Below are 19454 nucleotides of genomic sequence, written 5' to 3' on the forward strand. Positions count from 1 at the left end.
ATAACTGAAATCTAAATATTGCAAAAATATCTTTACAAGACCTACAGTATGAGCTGTTTTTTAAGACAGTTCAAATGTTGAGAACTTGTTCATGGAGTCACAAACAGTGAACAAGACTTAGAGGCAACTACTTATAATTGAATTCATAAATAAGCTTTATAATCAGTAAAAAAAAAAATCCTATATATGATTAGGTGCATTTAGTTTTCCCCTTTCTGGCATTTATTTTGATCACTAGCACATTTTTAACACTAATTTTGCCATAGACTGATTAATACAAGGAAATAAACAATTGGTTCATGTGTTGCAACCAAGTAAGAAATAAATAACAGACAAAAATAACAATTCTAGATTTACAGAATACACACAATTGTCCCAATTTAACATAATGTAAAAAATCCTAAGTTTTAGCTTATATGAACCACTGTTTAAGTATAGACTCTGGGCCTCCAACGTCAACTGCTTTCCTGTCTTTTGATCTGTCTTACCTAATGAAAATGTTTGGGGAAAGTATGGAATTAGTTATAAATTGATTTCAGGTCCAACAGCCTAAACCAGGGCTGTCAAACCCTGGGCCTATAGGCTGGATGCTTCATCTGTTGGCCACGCCCATAGCCAGTTTAGCGAAGGGGGAGGGGAAGTCCCGAGACGTCACATGATGCCACCCTGATGAGTTTGATACCCTGGCCTAAATTGATATTGTATGTTGAATGGCAGATAAGCACAGTTGCAGATAGGCCAATTGATTATGCAATGACAGGACATATGCATTGATTTGGGTGCTCATTTTATTATTTTCCACACAAGTATATACTTATATGAAGTGTGCGCGTGATATAGATATTTTACAACGAAATGGTGCCCATTTCCAAGTACTGTGTAACTCTGAAAACTAAACCTCTCTACACTTTTGCATACTATTTTGAGATCTTTAAGGTGGAATAGATATTGCTCCAGTATGAAAATTTTTTATTATGTCCGGTTCAATGATTTGCTTTTTATACTACTTGAAAATAAATTGCATCAAACTCAGCACATAATATCCTGTTCATACAAAAGTTCACAAAGAACCAGCTTTGTTCTGTTCCTCATTGGATTGCAACTTTATCTTATCTACAATTATTCCACCATGTCCCATATTCTATGTTCGTGCTGCCTTATCTATTAAAAATTGCTCAGGATGAATCTCAAGAGGAAGTTGGAGATTCCAATATTACAGGTAGTCCTCAACTCACAACAGTTCGTTTAGTGACCTTTTGAAGTTACAATGGCACTGAAAAAAGTGACTTATGACCATTTTTCACACCTATGACCATTGCAGCATTCCTATAGTCATGTGATTTACATTCGTAACACATTTACGATGGTTGCAGTACTAGTCAAGGGGAAACGAGATTCACTTAACAATCGTGTTACTAATTTAAGAGCTGCGGTCATCCACTTAGAAAACATGACTAGAAAACTGATAAAATGGAGCAAAACTCACTTAACTAGGTGCCTACTTTCTCATCTAACTAGGTGCCTAGCCTTACTAGGCGGCTCAGTGGCTAAGACACTGAGCTATTCGATCAGAAAGATCGGGAGTTCCGGGGGTTCGAATCTCTAGTACATGTCTCCTGCATGAGCAGGGGGTTGGATTAGATGACCTCCAAGGTTCCTTTCATTCTGTTACATTTCTCACTTAGCAACATAAATCTGGGGCTCAGAATTGTGGTCGTAATTTGAATACTACCTATATTACTCCCAATTCTTTAAAGGCTGAGGAAATGGGGGGGGGGCGGGCACGAAACCTCAAGGGGGTTTATCCAAAACACCCGTTCTGGTTTATAAGCAATCCCGCCTCCCTGCTAGATCCCCCTCGGGCGTAACGCCACCGCTACCGGGACGGAGCCCAACAGGCCTCCCCGCGGGGCTCCTGCTTATTCAGATCCCGAAGACGTTCCGCTTTGGCCCAAGCAGAGAAGCGGCCACGTGCCTCGTCGTCGGCGGGCGGGTGTCTCCGTCGCGTCCCCGCCTCCTGGCTCGGCCTTGCCCGCCTTTCTCCGCCTTCCGAGCCCCTCGTTTCCTGCTGCTGGAGGAGGCCGAGGGAGAAGGTGGCGGTGGAGGCGGTGACGGAAAGAAAAGTGCCCCGGAGCCGGAGAAGCGGTCGCCTGCCTCCACGCCCGCTCGTCCCCGAAGGAAGCCGCCGCCGCCACCCCTTCTTCTTCCTTGCGCCCCGCTGCCTCCCCGCTCTCCGTTTTCGTTTCCCTCAAGTTTCCCCTCCGTAGCTCCCGGACTTCCCTGCCTTCCACCCCCTCGCCCACCCGGGACAATAAGAAGCGGGAGATGTCCTCCTCCGGCGGCCACCAGCAGAGCCAGAGCCGCGCCATCCCCACCAGGACGGTGCCCATCAGCGACTCTTCGCAGCTACCTCATGACTATTGCACCACGCCCGGGGGGACCCTCTTCTCCACCACGCCCGGAGGTAAATGGGAAGGGGGTGGAGGCCAGGAAAGGGCGAGGCGCGACTCCGGGCCTGGCACTCCTCACGAGGGGAAAAGAGAGAGAGTCGCGCCGGGCGCTGGCCCACCGCAACGGGAAGGGGGCGTGCGCCCGGCCTGGCTGAAGCGCTTGATCTCCGGGGCGCCTTAAAAGGGGGTGTGTGTGGACGCCTGAGGCGCCTTCGCGGTGGAAGGGGACCCCCTAATCCTGGGGGTCCCTCTCATAAGCGTCCCCGGGGGAGGGGGGAAAGAGTCCGAGGTTCCCCTCAGGAAACGTGACGCGCCCTCGTGAGCGCTCGCCTTCCCAGCCGGAGCATTGCGGGGAGAGACGCCTCTCCTTGCGGCGATAAGCCGCCGCAAGGAGGGGTGATGGACGACGGACCCGTTTGTTCTGCAGGCGGGCTGAGCCCTGGGCCGCAAAGCCTCGGGCAGCCGCGTCTTGCCCAGGAGAGAGAAAGCGGGCGGGATGATTCGTCTTCCCGCCGCCGCCGCCTAGGCCTGGCCTCTGGGTGCTGGGGCTGGCGGCGAGGTATTTGTAAACAAGGCCCCGAAGAGCCTCAAGACGCCGCGGCTGTTGCACAATAGGGAAAGGAGGAGCGGGAGGGAGGGACCGTGGCCGCGGGCGAGGGAAGGCGGCGGATGGCGGCTCCCTCGTGTAAGAGAGGACCGCTTTCCCTTCGGGAGGGAGGAGACCGCGCCACCCCTGCCCCAAAGCACCCGGCTCCCCGCGTGGAAATACTGCTGGCGTACCTGTGTTGTTTACCAGCCGCCCTTGGGGACGTCAGCCGGCTGCCCTGCCTAGGTTTATTAATAATATATATCATATCATCATATATAATTAATATACTATACTGATATAATATATTAGGCTTGTAAGTCAGAATTTGATGGCCAATAGATTTAAATAAATAAGACCTCCCTTTTTACAACCCGGTAATCCCTTAATTTTCAGGGACCTGGTGGCTCAGTGGCCAAGACCCTGAGTCTCTTGATCAGAAGGTCAGCAGTTCAGCGGTTTGAATCCCTAAATGGGGTGAGCTCCCATTACTTGTCCCAGCTTCTGCCAACCTAGCAGTTCGAAAGCATGTAAAAAATGCAAGTAGAAAAAATAGGGAGCACCTTTGGTGGGAAGGTAACAGCGCCTGCGGCATTTAGTCATGCAGGCCACATAACCAGAGGTTTCTTCCACAAAGCTGGCTCTTTGGCTTTGAAATGGAGATGAGCACCGCTCCCTAGAGTCGGGAATGACTAGCACATAAGTGCAAGGGAAAGCTTTACCTTTTAATATAATACACTAGGCCAAGAGAGTCACCACATGCTGCTTCTGAGTTTCCTATCGAAACGCTTTTGTAGTTTTCTCCAAATCGCTTTTGCTGTGTATATAATAAGCCTTTGAGGTTCGGTTCGAGGGCCCGGTCACGTTATTTGGGGATTTCAATGTGGGGTGGTGAACACACCTCAAGGCGAGCTCACAAACTTGGGTTGAATCGCCCAAGTTGCATGAATTCAGTTATTTGTCATCTTATTTTTATGTCTTGGACGTGCATTGAAGTGGAGCAGGAGATAAGAGAGCAAGCAGGATCCCTTAGCTAATGATTAGCCTCTGTTTTCTAGACGTGGAGCGAGCTGGTTTGGAGGCGGTAGAAGTGAAGGGAGGTGATGCGTGCACGTGTGCAGCTAAATAGTAAATTTACTTGCAAAATGGTAATGGTGGAGACTTGGTGTTTTCAGCTGTTTATATTGCTGTTACATAAGACCACTCTGGGTTTGAAACTTTGGTGCTTTATCTGACGATTTCTTTTCTTAGCTCTAAATGCATTAACTTGCTCAGAAGCTTTAACAGCTTGGTCTAATTTTGTCCCCACTACTGAAAACGCTAATAGTATTAACTAATAGACATTCCAGAGAAAAATATATGACAGTAATATAGCAATAGCACTTAGACTTAGACTGTCCTCTCTAAGAGAGGTTTTGCAGAGTCAGTATATTGCCCCCAACAATTTGGGTCCTCATTTTACCTACCATGGAAGGCTGAGTCAACATTGAGCCTGGTGGGATTTGAGAGTCTCATATATTGTAAAAAACATTCTTATGACACTATTGTTGCGATATCCAGCTTTCATTGACACTAGACCACTTAAGGGTTGTGTTGTGATTAGATTTGTTATGATCATTTGGTTCTCAGATGTCACAAGTCCCCCCCCACCCACCCCTGTGTCTTACTTGTTTGCACATTGCCTTGATTTTTATATGGGCAACTGTGTATTGTTTTATTCTGCTGAGTTCTTGTAAACTTCAAAGTTAACAGCTGATTATTTTTTTTTGTGGCCATGGCTTAGATTTTAGATAGCTACAAACTGATTTGGTCTTTGCAAACTTTTTTAAGTTGATGAGCACCAAGTTCCTTCTTGGGCCTTTTGTTTACAGCTTTGAAATACTTTCATATTTCACATTCAAAATTACTGGTAATGGGGGGAGAAAGTAAGATATGCTGCCTTGCTGATTTGTCAATGACACGGTTCCTTCTGCATGCCCAAAACTATTAAGGTTACATTTCAAGTTAACAGCTGTCATGCCAGATAGCAGTATAAATTTGGAAGTTTATATAATTTCTAGAATGTCATTTCTTTGCCCAGAACTTGCTTTGAATGGGAAAGGGCACAACACTGTCATGATGAAATGATAAGGTGCTTTTTATTAAAAGGTACAAAGTTAGTTAAAATAGCTCTCCAGATATGTGAGTTAAAGTTAGATTTCTGCTTGAAGAATTCAGGGTGGAAATCCACACACCTACAAGGAACTCAAGTTGGGAAAATTAGACATAGCAGACTTGTTTAAAATAAGTAGCTAGCATAAATATTCACAAATGATAAGGAGTAGCTGGGAAACGTGACAGTTTCTGCTAGAATATTATATTTTAACTATTATGGTTGTATTTATTAATTAACTGTGGTTTATTAAATACATTATGAGATTCACATTAGTTGGTAAACATACTACGATATGGAAAACAATCTTTAAATTTCCGTAACTTGGTAACCCATAAACAAGCCAATTACATCATAGTTTAACATCCAGAAGGCATTTTAAATGGATGGATTGATATTTATATTCACTCTTCTCTGTTTTCCCTGTTGTGGAATCATTGCCACATGATACAACAAAGTTTCCGCCCAGCCCCCTCATTATATAGGGTTTTTTTGTCAGTAGCTGAGAATCTGGGAAGATTTGATGGCATCCAAGTCAAATATAAAAGTTCTGAAAAACCAGTCAACACTTAATGTTGCTTTCTGTCTTACACATGTAGTCCTTGACTTAACACTGGTCAGTTAGTTTAAGTTTGAAGTTACAGTTGACAACCCCCCCCCCCAAAAAAAACACCAAACATTTATGACATAGTTCTGAAGTTCCATTAGCCACCCCTCCTACATTTTGAGTGCTTGGCAACCAGACTGAATTCATAGCCATTTACACTTTCTTACAGTCTCATATGAGACTGCAACTTACAATGCTTTTGCTGTAAAGCAGTATTTAATTTCCCATAACAAACAATTGATTCACTTAACAATCACTACCAGAAGGTCATAAAATCAGGTTGATCACACAATGACCCTGCTTTATGATTGTCATGACTTAAAACTGTACTTCCACAATTATAGTTTTAAGTTGAGGCTACTTGTAGAGTACAATATACAAAGTTGAAAAATATTAGCTCTTCCCCCTTGTGCTGCTGCTGCTCTTGGTATGCAGAACAGTGGAAGCATGTCCATTATTTAAAAATTCAGATTCTCATTGATTACAATGAAAGAGGTAACCATGCTGGAATCTGCAAGGCTTAAAGAATCCTAATGCTTGAATTAGATTAATTTTACTATACCCCATTATGCAGTTCAGGTATAATTTGAATGGAGGGCTGATACAGTCAAATTGATATTCTCTTCATAATCTTGACATTAATCCCATTTCCTTTATGAAACAACTGACAGACTCTACACTAATTTCAAATTTTTGCTTAGAGTGTGAGCAGGATGTCCTGTTCTTAAGTGGAAGGTTGTTAAGGGTCATTTAAAATTGCACAGCTGAAATTCCATTACTTTAGTTTTAGATACTACATTTTTTCCAGGCATCTGAATCTGATATTTCTCTATATAAATAAATGCAATAATTCAGTGTAAGCTTGGATGCATTGAAATCCTTGGTTATCTAAAGGTGTGAAAACTATCTTTTTTGGCTAAATTAAGATATATCCTGGGGAGGATGACCCTAGCATTGCAACATTAAACATAAATATGGCAAAAAAGAAATTCAGATATTTAAAGTAGTAATTGCAAAGAAAATAATCAAACAGCAGTTTATAAATATAAATTTCCTTATTATTTCATGATTCTGTTCATTTAATGATTCTAAATTTCCAAAAAATTATAATTTTTAAAGATACCAGTGTAAAAGGTTGGTTGGTTGGTTTTTCAATGCAAAGTATCTAATTCTGGATTTTACAGAAACTTAAGTATTTCCTACAATGCAAAAGCATCAAATTCTAGTCCACCTTTGCCTCGGAAAGCTCCCTGAATGATTTTGGACCATTCATTAGCTCTCAGTGCAGCCTATGTCATAGAGTTGTAGGGAAAGTATGTGGAAATGCTATGATTGCCACCATAAGCTCCTGTATGAAAGAAGAGGTATAAGTTAAACAAGAAAGAAAATAATTTTGAAAACATGGAAGGGTATTTATACATGTACATACGCAACAGAGAAGAACTGTTCTGTAACCAAAGAAATGTTAACAGCCTATTTCAAATTCCAGATCAAAATAGTAAGGAAGAGTACTGAAGGTGGCTATATCTGTGTAAAGAAGGATTTTGGAAGAACACCAACTTGTTGGTTGAGGAGAACTAACAGCCAGAAGAAACTTCAGAAGGCAAAATACAGACGTTTGGCAATGTTTGGATTTTTTCCTCACTTTTACAAAAGTGCTTTTGTTAGACACATTCCTTTCTCGCTCTAATGTTGTGATATTTCATTTGAAAGCACTGAGTGTGCCTTGCTATTTGCTATGGGTGCTGGAACCCAGCCCAGGTCAGCAAAACAAAAATTACACCCAGTGCCTAGAGAAAAAAATAATGAACATCTGAGCCCCATCACTTTTGTTCTGTCGAAGGGCAGCTGTCTGGGAGACGATGGGAATTGCAGCAAACCAATGAAATTGGAGAACAGTAGCTCAGAGAAGGATGCTTTATGATATACAAAAACTATGACAAGTCATACCAATTATATAGAAATGTCTAGAAACATCAACAGGCTTTGATGAGCTCCATTGGCTGAATATGTTTTCATAGCGAGAAGTTAAAACTTTCTCCTTGAGAGATATCCCCACTGACTTAAGATACGTAAAAAAACCCACGATTACATTTCTTTTCCATGGACTTTTTGGATTCTGCATTAAGGCAACTAGTTGTGTGAGTTTATAGTTGTGTGGGTTAATGGATTGTTTTAAATGCAGACATGAGGACACTGCTGACTGCTGGTCTTCAATTCATGATGAGTGGGAATAATTATTGCTCACTTTTTTTTGTTATTTCATTTTATCTTCCTAATAATACTGGAAAAGAGACGTCAGCATTCAGAAATTTCTTAGTAGAGGCTGTTGTTTTGACTAAAAGTACATGTGAAAATCAAGAGCCAGAATTTGGTATTGGTGCACAGAAGCAAGTGGGCATATGCAAATTAAACAGGTATTGTGAGGTAGGTTAAAGTATCGTGATTTTTCCTTTATTGTGGGCCTCGATTTGTCCAAAATTCAAAATCTGTTATTTGTTTTCATGGTCAAACATAGAGGTTTTTTTTAAAAATACAGTAAGTATTCAGCAAGAATTTTTGTGGGAAGTGACCTAAATTGGACAGAACTCTATTATGTTGAACCCTTTGCAGCATTTGTTTAGAATGTTTGAATTAGCAGACTAATATATTTGATCGGAGAAACCTGGCTATGCTGCTTTACAAACTACAGGTTATGCTGCTTTTCATCACCAGCCATTTGTTAAAATTTCTTCCAGAATTGCTATTTACACTGAGTCACTAATGCTTAGAAATTATATTGGTGGAATTGGACTGTTCCACTTGAACTGCAATCCTGCCCCATTTCTGATATTCAGGTTGTGAGTGCAATTGATGTTGTATAGGCATCTACAGAGAGACAGCCCAAGGGGGAAACGATGGCATGTGTGTGAAGATGTCATCAGGCAAATGCATTTTGCTTACTTGCCTCAGATGTCATGGTGCAAGTATGCAGGAGTGAAGTTTACGTGAGGAGCTGCTCGTACTGCTGAGGTCACCATTGATTGCTGCAGATACCACTGTGCTTATGAACAAAAGGGCACTTCATGCAAGAGAGGGGGAAGGGGGAGAAGGGTTGCTTTGAGTTATATCCAAAACTAACCCCCCAAAATTGAGTAATCAAAATTGAAGCAATAGAATATAAATCTAACTAAATAACTATATGTTCACCTAGTAAGTAAAAAAAGGTCAATGACACCAACCCAGTATTTTCTTTGGATATTTATCCAGTTGTGTGTGTACATACACACACACACGTTAGAAAACCAAGGAGAAGGCATGGAACAAATCTACCATTTTCCTTTGGGGAACGTGGGACCTTCAGAACTCCCTCAGTTCCGTTTCCTAGTAATTTTCCTAGTAACTAGCCACATAAAAATACAGATGTAAAGAGAAACCAAGTACACAAATGTAAAATTGAGAGCTACAGATGAGAGATTCAAACCTAGGGATTGTGCCTTTGAACAGAGGGACACATGTTCTATAGCTCATCTTAACTCAGAAATTTTCATTCGATGTGCTGTTAAAAAGTGTCAAGTGATTAAATTCTACCTCAAATTCACTTAAAGCCTACTGCTATCTCTACAGTTTTAAACAGAAGAGTGGTCTTATCAAATGTTTCAATAGAATAATAGTTGCAGGATCCTGCAATGAAGCACTGCAAAGTGGAATGCTGTTCAAGCATGTTTACTACTATGTACAAAAAAAAATATCTGGCAGATTATGTCTGGGCCTAGAATCCTTTAGAGGCAGTGGCAAAATACAATACTTGCCAAGAAAGCCGTAGATATGTCAAATATGTCACTGAGGTTAACAGGAATGGAACCTAACTCGGTGTTCGATAATCTTCCAGAAAGATCCCAGGTGAGGATGAACTAGAACTCACATGTTCTTGGTGCCAGTCCAGTACCTTAATCAGTACATCACAGTGGGCTCAGATTTGTAGAATTGTATCACCCCCGCTCTTATAGCAGAGCTTTAGGGTAGAATTGAATGTAAATGAAAAAAGGCTGGGTATGTTATAAGCATAGAGTTACAAATTTACATCCTTCCTTTAATTTCTGCAGCTGAAGGAGATGTACATAATTCTTTGGCCTCCTGTTTTTTCTCTAAAATAACTACAATGGGGGCTCAGGTGATGGCTTCTGGGAGACCTCTGGCTCCAGTTTTAAGCTGAAACATCAATGTTTTCTCCATTTTAAGAGTTTGACAGGAGGTTTATTCTTGTAAACGGGACTGAAAAAAATGCCAACTGACACATTTTATTTTATTTTTTGCCTTTGCTTTATTAACACTGACCACTCCATATTTTTTCTTCCTTGAAAAAAAAGGGGAACAAACAGACCTTCCCTTTTTCAGCCGTGATTCTTACTGGGAAGTTGATTGGGTGACAGGCTGTTTACAAGCTTGGGAGGTTCGATTCCTGTGTTATTTATGTGCCCTAGGAATGCACAGATGGTGCTGAATAGATGTCACATTCAGTTGACATAGGGGTATGATGGAACACAAGGGAGAAATTTGTTTCTTAGCTATCCTTGGCCCGAGCCACAAAGGGCCATTTCGCTTACAGTAAAATCCACTACATATGGTTGCTTGTAGCACTGATGTTACATACGTTCCTCTGACTTAACCCCTATGTAAAGAAAATGGAGGCCAAAATGTGCAGTGAAAAAAATTGGCAAATAATTGAGCAATGTGATGAAAGTGGGAAGTGGAAGCTGTCAGATATGCAGTAGGATCAGTTGAGGATCAGCCTATTCATTGTCCACTTGTTTTATTTGTACTGTAAAGATTTGTAAAAAGTTCCTTTTCTTAGAGTTAATAGTTTGCCATCTTTCCTTTTTTCCCCCTTCACACACTTCCCCTTTGTCAATTAGATCAATTAAATTAAGTTTAACTTTGGTTTGATTAAAGCCAGGCAGAGTTGCTATTGTCTTAGTATTAAAACACTGGTGATGCTGTTCAGATGAGCTTCTAGTAGAAGGAAGGAAATGAGATTTGTGATTTATTTTCAATACGAACCAGAAAGGAATACATGCATTTAAACCCTTTGATAATAGATAATGGTGTAGACCAACTAGTGCCAATCGTTTTTGAGAAATTGAATCCACATAGACTCAAAAGATTAAATTGGGCAGTAAAGATGCAGCAGGAGGCTTATTTTCTGCTTGTACCCCAAGTCTCAGCTTAGAAAAGGGGTACACAGTTTGCTAGCATCTGGATATTTTCAACTATAATTGCTTACCATTCTGCCATAGTGTGAGTCTAAAGCATCTGGTGGGTACCAGTGTGTTGACACTGGATGAAAACGTGCCCTGCTGGATAAGAGCAGAGGTTTGACTAAACCTGCATCCAGTTTGCCACAGATGTATGTTCGATGCCATCTGGAAGTTTAGTCTTTCCAGAAACCCTTTTCTATCTGTAAAAGAAAACCATTCCTTGCTGTAAAAACACATGACACCCTTCAGTAAAGTACAGGTAATCCTCTACTTACAACAGTTCATTTAGTAACTGTTCAAAGTTACAGAGCATTGAAAAAAGTGATTTATGACAACTATTTTTCACGCCAGCATTCTAGCAGACCCATGGTCATGTGATCAAAATTCATATGCTTGATAACCGATTCATTTATGACTGCTGTGTCAGGAGGTCATGTGATCACCTTTCACAAGCAAAGTCAATGGGGGAGCCACATTCATTTAACAACCATGTTATTAACAGCTGCAGTGATTCGCTTAACAACGGTGGCAAAATGGCTCCATCCTATACCTCTGTTTTCCAAGTAGGGCATGAGTGGTGGTGTTTTTTTGTCGAATGGCAAACCATGATTCATTTTCTTCATTTTTTGACTCATTAGAGATTTCTGTACCAATGTATGAAAAGGCTTCATTGTTGGGGCTTGTAGTTGAATTATCAAAGCCTCATGTATTAACTATTGACGGTTCAGATTTGACTCTTGATTAGTAGCTGGTATTGTCAGCTTTGGAATAAACAGAAAAGATAGATTTCATTTTCTTGAAGATACTTTATTTTGTTTTCAGGGTAATGTAGCCTTCCCTAACCTGGTGAGTGCACCCAAACCCCGAAGTCAACTGCTTGAAGATTAGGATATAGAAGGCGGGGTTGACAAGTCAAGAGCCATCCTTGTTGCAAAAGGGGGAAGTTTCTAAAGTTTTAGGTTTTATACTAAACATACTTTAATGGGTGCCTTTGAATCCAACTTCTAGACAACTAAAAGGATTTGTCATTCCCTTCTTCCTAGGGCTGAAAGAGCATGAATGGCCCAAAGTCATCCAGCTGGCTTTGGGCCACTAAACTTGACTTGCATTCTACTACTTTCATTACTAGACCTGAACTGGCTTTTTTGCTTTCTTATATATAAGATTTACCGTATTTTTTGTAGTTTAAGACACACCTTTTTCCCTCAAAAAAGAGGCTGAAAATCTGGGTGCTTCTTATACATTGAATACAGAATTTTTTGCCTCCAAAAACCCCGCCCCTTCACCAAAATGGCTGTGCAGAACCTATAGGAGGCTTTCAGAGAGCTCCTGGGCGCTGGGGAGGGCAGAAATGAGCAAAAAACGGGTGGTTTTTTACTCACTTCCCTCTCCCTCCAGCCTCCAGGAGCACTCTATAAGCCTCCTAAAGGCTATGCATTCAATTTTTTTTGACAAAAAACAGGCCGTTTTTTACTCATTTTTGCCCCCCACCCCACCCCCCAGGAGTACTCTACAAGCCTCCTAATTCATGGCCTTTTTTGGGGGGGGAAACAAACCAGGGCCGTTTTCTCGAAAAACGGGCCATTTTTGGGAGGTCTGCAAAGTGCAAAAACTTTTTTTTTAATTTGCCTTTTCCAAACCTTGGTGCGTCGTATACTCCGAAAAATATGGTATATAATATTTAGTTTATATCTTGGATATAAATTGAAATGTATTCAGTAGAGTGCGATACTTTTTTAGAGTTGCAACCTTTCTTTCTAACTAGGGGGCTTGACAATTGGCAAAACAATAACTCAGAGGAGTTAGGCCACAAATATTTATGATTTATCTGCCTGGAAAAAAAACAATGATTAAGTAAAAATTTAGTAAAAAATATAGTTAATCAGCAACAGTGCTGCCAAACTTCTGATTTTAATAGAAGACAATATATGTAGCTCAGGGTTGAACTAAGGAGTCCTTGGTGCTCTGGACACTGATTATGATGTTATCTAGTAGGATAATTTAATATCTGCAAGCAACCAACCAAGGTCAGAGAGCACTAAGGTCTTCATAAACTCCTGAACACGGCTTTCCTCCTATAATAGTGATGATGAACCTTTTAGGCACCGAGTGCCAAAGTGCGCATGCACACCCAAACTGCAAGGCACGGGCGCACGCACACTTGCACCCCACACATGTGCAGCAGAGACCCAAAGACCAGCTGGCCAGTGGGAGGCACATGTACATGCACGGGAGAGACCCAAACCAGAGCTGGGGCAACGGTGAGTGTGCCCACAGAGAGAGCTCTGCATGCCACTCTGGCACACATGCTATAGGCTTGCCACCACTGTCCTATAATGTCCGTCTCAGCATAGTGGCTCTGATATGCCAGTTACTTTTGTTCCTTTTCCACCTCTCTAGGTACCAGAATCATCTATGATCGCAAGTTTCTGTTAGATCGGCGCAATTCTCCCATGGCTCAGACCCCTCCTTGCCACCTTCCCAATATCCCAGGAGTTACCAGTCCTGGTTCTGTGACAGAAGATTCCAAAGTGGAAGTTAACAATCTGAACAATCATGACGGGAAGCCTATAATTGGTAAGAACATTTGCATTATAGCAGAACCAAAGTGCAGTGCCAGCATGCATACCAAATACTTATTTGCAATTGACAGTATCGATCCATCTCTCTGCCACGAGTAGTCCTCTACTTACAACCATTTGTTTACAACAGCACTGAAAAAAGTGACTTATTACCAATCCTCACACATCGTAGCATCCCCATAGTCACATGATCAAAATTTGGGTGCTTGGCTACCAGCTTGGGTTTACAACCATTGCAACCTCCCAGGGTTATGTGATCATCATTTGTTCCTTTCCTACTTGATTTTCAACAAGCAAAGTCAGTGGGGAAAACTGGATTCGCTTAGTGACCATGTGAGTCACTTAACAGTTACAGTTATTCTCTTAACAACTGTGATAAAAAGGTTGTGAAATAAGGCGCAACTCACTTCATCACTTTGGAATGGAAATTCTGGTCGCAATTGTGACTGTAATGTAAATTGCCCACTACCTGTTATTCCGAAGAACAAAGAGATTTTTCTGGGGGGAAAAAACCACATGTATTATTACTGATTTCCTTGTTCTTTATAGCCAGAATGGGAAGTGATACAGAGCTATTCTATTTCCTGCACTGTGATATTGTTCAAATACGAGTTTTACCCTGGGATCAAGTAATTTATTTCCTATCTGCAGATTTTTTTTTTCTCTCTCTCTCTCTCTAATGCGTTTAGAGAGCTTCTGCTTGTAGAGAACAGTAAACTCTTTCAACAATTGTATGTGGTAGGAACTAAATGGTGGATTATTGCCCTTTTGCCTTCTGTGTCATAGCAATTCAATAGCTATGAATTATTGAAAGATATTTACCTTTTCTATTTTTTTTTTTTTTTTGACAAAAATTTTTATTGGTTTTTCAACATTTATAGGGAAAAGGGTAAATGGACAGGTATATAAATTATGGCAGTTGCAAAGTGTGGCAGGCGCCCCTCTCTCCATACTCATAGTATACATTTATATATAATGCATTGGTATATAATTGATTACAATCAGCATATTAGTTCTGTTACTAAATTCAATCAGATTAGACATTACAGTATAAAATCCAGATATAATTCCATTATCACTTTCGGTCAGTTTATAATAATATGATTTTCTTGTTTATTTTTGTGATCTGAGTCTTGCTATTGCCCCATCTCCCTCCACTGGCAGAGCTCTGGCCCCTCCCGTGTCCTGCGTGTCCGCTGTAGTGTCTCGTGTTTTTTCTAGGAGTGTTCTATTTTTTTCCATAAAGGCCTGCGCCTCTATGGGTGAATTGATTCTAATTCTTGTCTCCTCCCAGAATATCAGCATACCTTCAGGCATCAACCATCTAAACCACACCCCTTTCTGGTATAATTTATTCGCTAATTGCGAATAATTTTTCCTTTTTTCTCTAATCTTCTTAGGGATCTGCTTCAGAATGGTTATCTCCATATCATGGTATGTCAATGCTTGCCCCCTTTGTACACCCAGAATTTCATCTCTTGTGCTTTTTCTAAGAAATTTAATGTGAACCTCCCTGGGTACATTGTGAGTTCTAGCATAAGCTGAGTTCACTCTATAAACCAGGTCTATTTCCCACCCCATCTGTTGTTTTTCTTTATGTGTGTAGTCAGCCAGGATGTTTATCATGATGTCCCTTATGTTTTCCCCATCTTCTTCTATAACATTTTGAAATCTAAGGTAATAGGACATTCTCTCAAATTCTATTTTCATCTGTTGGATGTCAAGATCTTTGTTCCCTTTCTGCACAGCTTCTACCCCCCCCCCCTCACCTCCTCCACCCCCCCTTCCACAAGATTCAGTCTTTGTGAGTTCTTATATATTTGGGCTTGATTTTCTTTAATTTCATCTTTCATTTCCCTTAGCTGTTTCTTGATTTCCTCCTGGCCCTGTAAAATTTGTTGAAGCATTTGTTGAAAGTCCATCTCTGTAGTCTTATGTTGCATCAGTTCTGTTATCTTTGACTGTGTGGCTGGACTGGATGTTGCGGATGTTGGAGCAGAAGTGGCAAAGCCAGGTTTTCCAGGAGGAGGTCTTTTGGATGCCATCCTTTATAACGTTAGAAGTTCAGTCCAAATATAAAGTAAACAGTTAGAAAAGAGGGGTAGCCAGGTGAATCCGGGAGCAGAAGAACCAGGCAGAAGAGAGTCTCTCCAATAAGTCTGGCAATAGATAGAAAATTTCCCCTAGAAGATTTAAAAAATACCAATCCACAAGAGATTCCTCTGGGAGACACGGAGACAAAGACCGGAAGCCTGAATTTTAAAGGTGGAGTCAGGTTTCAGAGTTCATAAAGACAACGGAAGTGTGCCATCTTGCCCTGCCAGTTTTGGGCACAGAGGCATAACAAAGTTTTAAAAAGTTCCAAAAATCCTCAAATCATTGTAATATGTAGGATTAAATTAAAAAGAAAATCATCTCAGCCTAAGTGAGGCTTCATTCGTTGGCTCTCCCCCCTCCTCCTTCCCCGGGGGCTGAGAGCAAAATTGTTCCTCGCCGCTTGTCCAAGGGGGGGGGGAACCCCCCTCCCTCCAGCCGCACCTCCAAAATGCTCCGAAAGTTTAAAGTTTTAAAAGGCTGAGTAAATCTTCATGCAAAATAAGGGATGAAGAGAGAAGCAACCTCACCGCACTGCAGCTGCTTCCTTCAATTGTTGCATTCTCCAGTCGGCTTGTAGCGAGGCTCGAGGAGTAGGAACGCGAAGCGCCCTCCGAGCTTGCTCCCCGGTGCCTTGGGCACGCGAGAGACCTCCCGCCGGCCGCCGCCGCTGCAGGAGTCCTCCGCGATGCCGCCCCTCCGGCAGGACCCCTCTGCGGGGTGTCCTGTGCCCCCCAAGGAGTGGGGAAGCCCACCGGGGAGCCGGAGCGGGCAAAAAGCTGCCCGCCGCCGCCGCCGGCGGAACCGGAACTCGATATTTACCTTTTCAAAATGGAATAAAATAGTTCCAAATGGAGGTAAAGTGGACAAATTTTTTTTTGCCATACAATTCTGGTTATATCATTTATGAGATGGACTTGATCCATTAGAGCAGGGGTGTCCAAACTTGGGAACTTTAAGACTTGTGGACTTCAACTCCCAGAATTCCCCAGCCAGCATGGAGAGAATCTTGCCAAACTAAAGCTGGGGAATTCTGGGAGTTGAAGTCCACAAGTCTTAAAGTTCCTAAGTTTGGACACCCCTGCATTAGAGGAACTAGCTGAGACCCAGTATAGGCTATAGGAATTGAGAGGTCCTTGGTGCTCTCTGCGCTTGCTTTTATTCTTGGAGACGTTTCATTACCCAAACGAAGTAACATCATCTACCACTGAAGGTGTTACCAGTTTGGGTTATGAAACAAGAAAACAAGCAAGCTCAAAGAGCACACACACACCCCTTTTCAACTTTGTCCTACAAATATTCTCCTTTATTGGTAAATAGGAATTGGACAAAAACATTAAATAAGTGAGGCTAATAAGAATCTACACATATTTTTTTTCTTTTATGCAGCTGGTCTCAAACAGCACCATCTTGTATTTCAAATTCAAAGTTTATTTCAGTCAAAGACTAATCTATAGCAAAGCAATAACAAACTATAGAAGTAAAGGAGGGAAGGCCAGATATAAAACACAAGCTAAAACTTGAATTTACACTAAAAAAATGTTGGAGGTGAGAAATGTCCCAAATATTCCATGCATGAACTTTACCATGCTCAGATCATATGGCTTTGGGTGCTCCATGCCCAAAGTGGAATGTCTTGTGGATATATTGCACAGGTACAGTATATGTGGTACCTTGCTCAATAGTACTAACTGTGAGAGGGATCTTGGAGTCCTAGTGCAAAAAAGCCAACACAGTTCTAGGCTGCATCAACAGAGGGATAGAATCAAGATCACGTGAAGTGTTAATATCACTTTATAATGCCTTGGTAAGGCCACACTTGAAATCCTGCATTCAGTTTTGGTCACCACGATGTAGAAAAGATGTGGAGACTCTAGAAAGAGTGCAGAGAAGAGCAACAAAGATGATTAGGGGACTGGAGACTAAAACATATGAAGAACAGTTTGCAGGAACTGGGTATGTCTAGTTTAATGAAAAGAAGGACTAGGGGAGACATGATAGCAGTGTTCCTATATCTCAGGGGTTGCCACAAAGAAGAGGGAGTATTCTCCAAGGCACCTGAGGGTAGAACAAGAAGCAATGGGTGGAAACTAATCAAGGAGAGAAGCAACTTAGAACTGAGAAAAAATTTCCTGACAGTTAGAATAATTAATCAGTGGAACAGCTTGCCTCCAGAAGTTGTGAATGCCCCAACACTGGAAGTCTTTAAGAAGATGCTGGATAGCCATTTGTCTGAAAGGGTATAGGCAAGGGGTTGGCTGCCAAAAAAGCCAACACAGTCCTAGGTTGCATAAACAGAGGGATAGAATCAAGATCACGTGAAGTGTTACTACCACTTTATAATGCCTTGGTAAGGCCGCACTTGGAATACTGCATTCAGTTTTGGTTGCCACGATGTAAAAAAGATGTGGAGACTCTAGAAAGAGTGCAGAGAAGAGCAACAAAGATGATTAGGGGACTGGAGGCTAAATCATATAAAGAACAGTTGCAGGAACTGGGTATTTCTCCATAGTGAGGGGAGGAGTATCCAGGATGGGTTGACCTTGTCCTCTCATTGATTGGGCTGAGTCAGATAAGCTCTTTGGGCCATGCCCTGGTCACAAGGTACCACCCAGTTATCGACTCAACCTCTCAACGGGCAGCTGTGATCATCCCAAGCTCCTGGAAAATTTTTAAAGAAAGGATTGAACTCACTGTTTAACTTGATTGCATTCGCTGCCTCCCTGCCAGAGTGAGTAACTGGCTCTTGGCTGATTCCCTGGCCAGGAAGAGAGAGAGAGAGAGCATGCGCAGCAAGCCCTTCAGGGCAACGCGCAGCCCAGGTCATATAGAGAGACCTAGGGCACTAATCGAGATTGCGGGCGAGGGGACGCTCCCCTGGAAGCCCCAGGAAGGCAGTCACATCGGAGAGACTCAGCCGGCGCCGGAGCATTCCGCCGCTCTCCCCCAGGGGATTGAGCGGCGAACCGCGGCATTTTTAAACGCAGTGGAGCATCCGCACCTGCCTGCAAGTGCCGGAAAGAGATAGCGGCCCGCAGGAGCTCGCAAAGCTCGGAAGAGAGCGGCAGAAATGAGAGAGAGCTCTTCAGCGGCAGCGGTAGCCTCAAAGGCACAACCACTCCCACGTGTTCCCAGGGAGAGGAACTTTTTGAATTTGGAGCCGGTGGCCATTTTGGAACCATGTGATCCAAGATGGCTGCACCCAGCAGCACAGAGGATGCCGGCAAGACTCAAGACTCCAGCCCAGCAGCCCCACTGGAGGAGCAGAGGAGCAGCTAACCAGGTCAGAGACTGCTACAGACGCACCTAAGGGAAGAGGAGAAGGCAAGGCAAAGGCAAAGAGAAAGCACGTCTCCTCCAAGGGGGCCAAAGAGGCATGCTGCAGCTCCAAGCCCCCAAAGCCTGGCTCCAAATACGAAAGGCGGAGGCACCGAGCCTTGGAGCGCATTTGCCACAAGGCCAGCAGCAAGAGGGCTACCCCTGGCCAGGAACCTGGGGAAGGATTTCCAGGGATTCTTTCTCCTGGCAGGACTGCAGATGGGGAACCCCCCCCCCCCCCCGTGAGGATTCCCTTTGATACTTCGGGCATCCGGGGGGCTGCACAAGGATGGCAATCACCCCCACGCCCCACAGCAGCGGGACCCTCGCCACAGCCCTTCCCGTCCACACCTGCTGGCACAGGGGCGGGAATACCACCCACATCAGGGATGCCCAACTTCCAGGATATGATGATGCGGGCCTTCCAG

At 42.7% G+C, this 19454-nt stretch overlaps 1 protein-coding gene across 1 annotated transcript in view; it reads left to right on the forward strand.

Moving 5' to 3' along the window:
* Positions 1 to 2015: 2015 nt before the first annotated feature.
* Positions 2016 to 19454, forward strand: part of EIF4EBP2 (eukaryotic translation initiation factor 4E binding protein 2) — a 29716-nt gene continuing 12277 nt past the window's right edge. Inside the window, exons 1-2 of the mRNA XM_081955848.1 lie at positions 2016 to 2464; positions 13433 to 13609. Of these exons, the coding sequence (XP_081811974.1) occupies positions 2326 to 2464; positions 13433 to 13609 (316 nt within the window). The 5' untranslated portion in view covers positions 2016 to 2325. The remainder of the gene's footprint in view (positions 2465 to 13432; positions 13610 to 19454) is intronic.

This window comes from Natrix helvetica (assembly GCF_964273705.1).
Source record: "Natrix helvetica genome assembly, chromosome: 5".
NCBI classification, from domain to species: Eukaryota; Metazoa; Chordata; class Lepidosauria; order Squamata; family Natricidae; genus Natrix; species Natrix helvetica.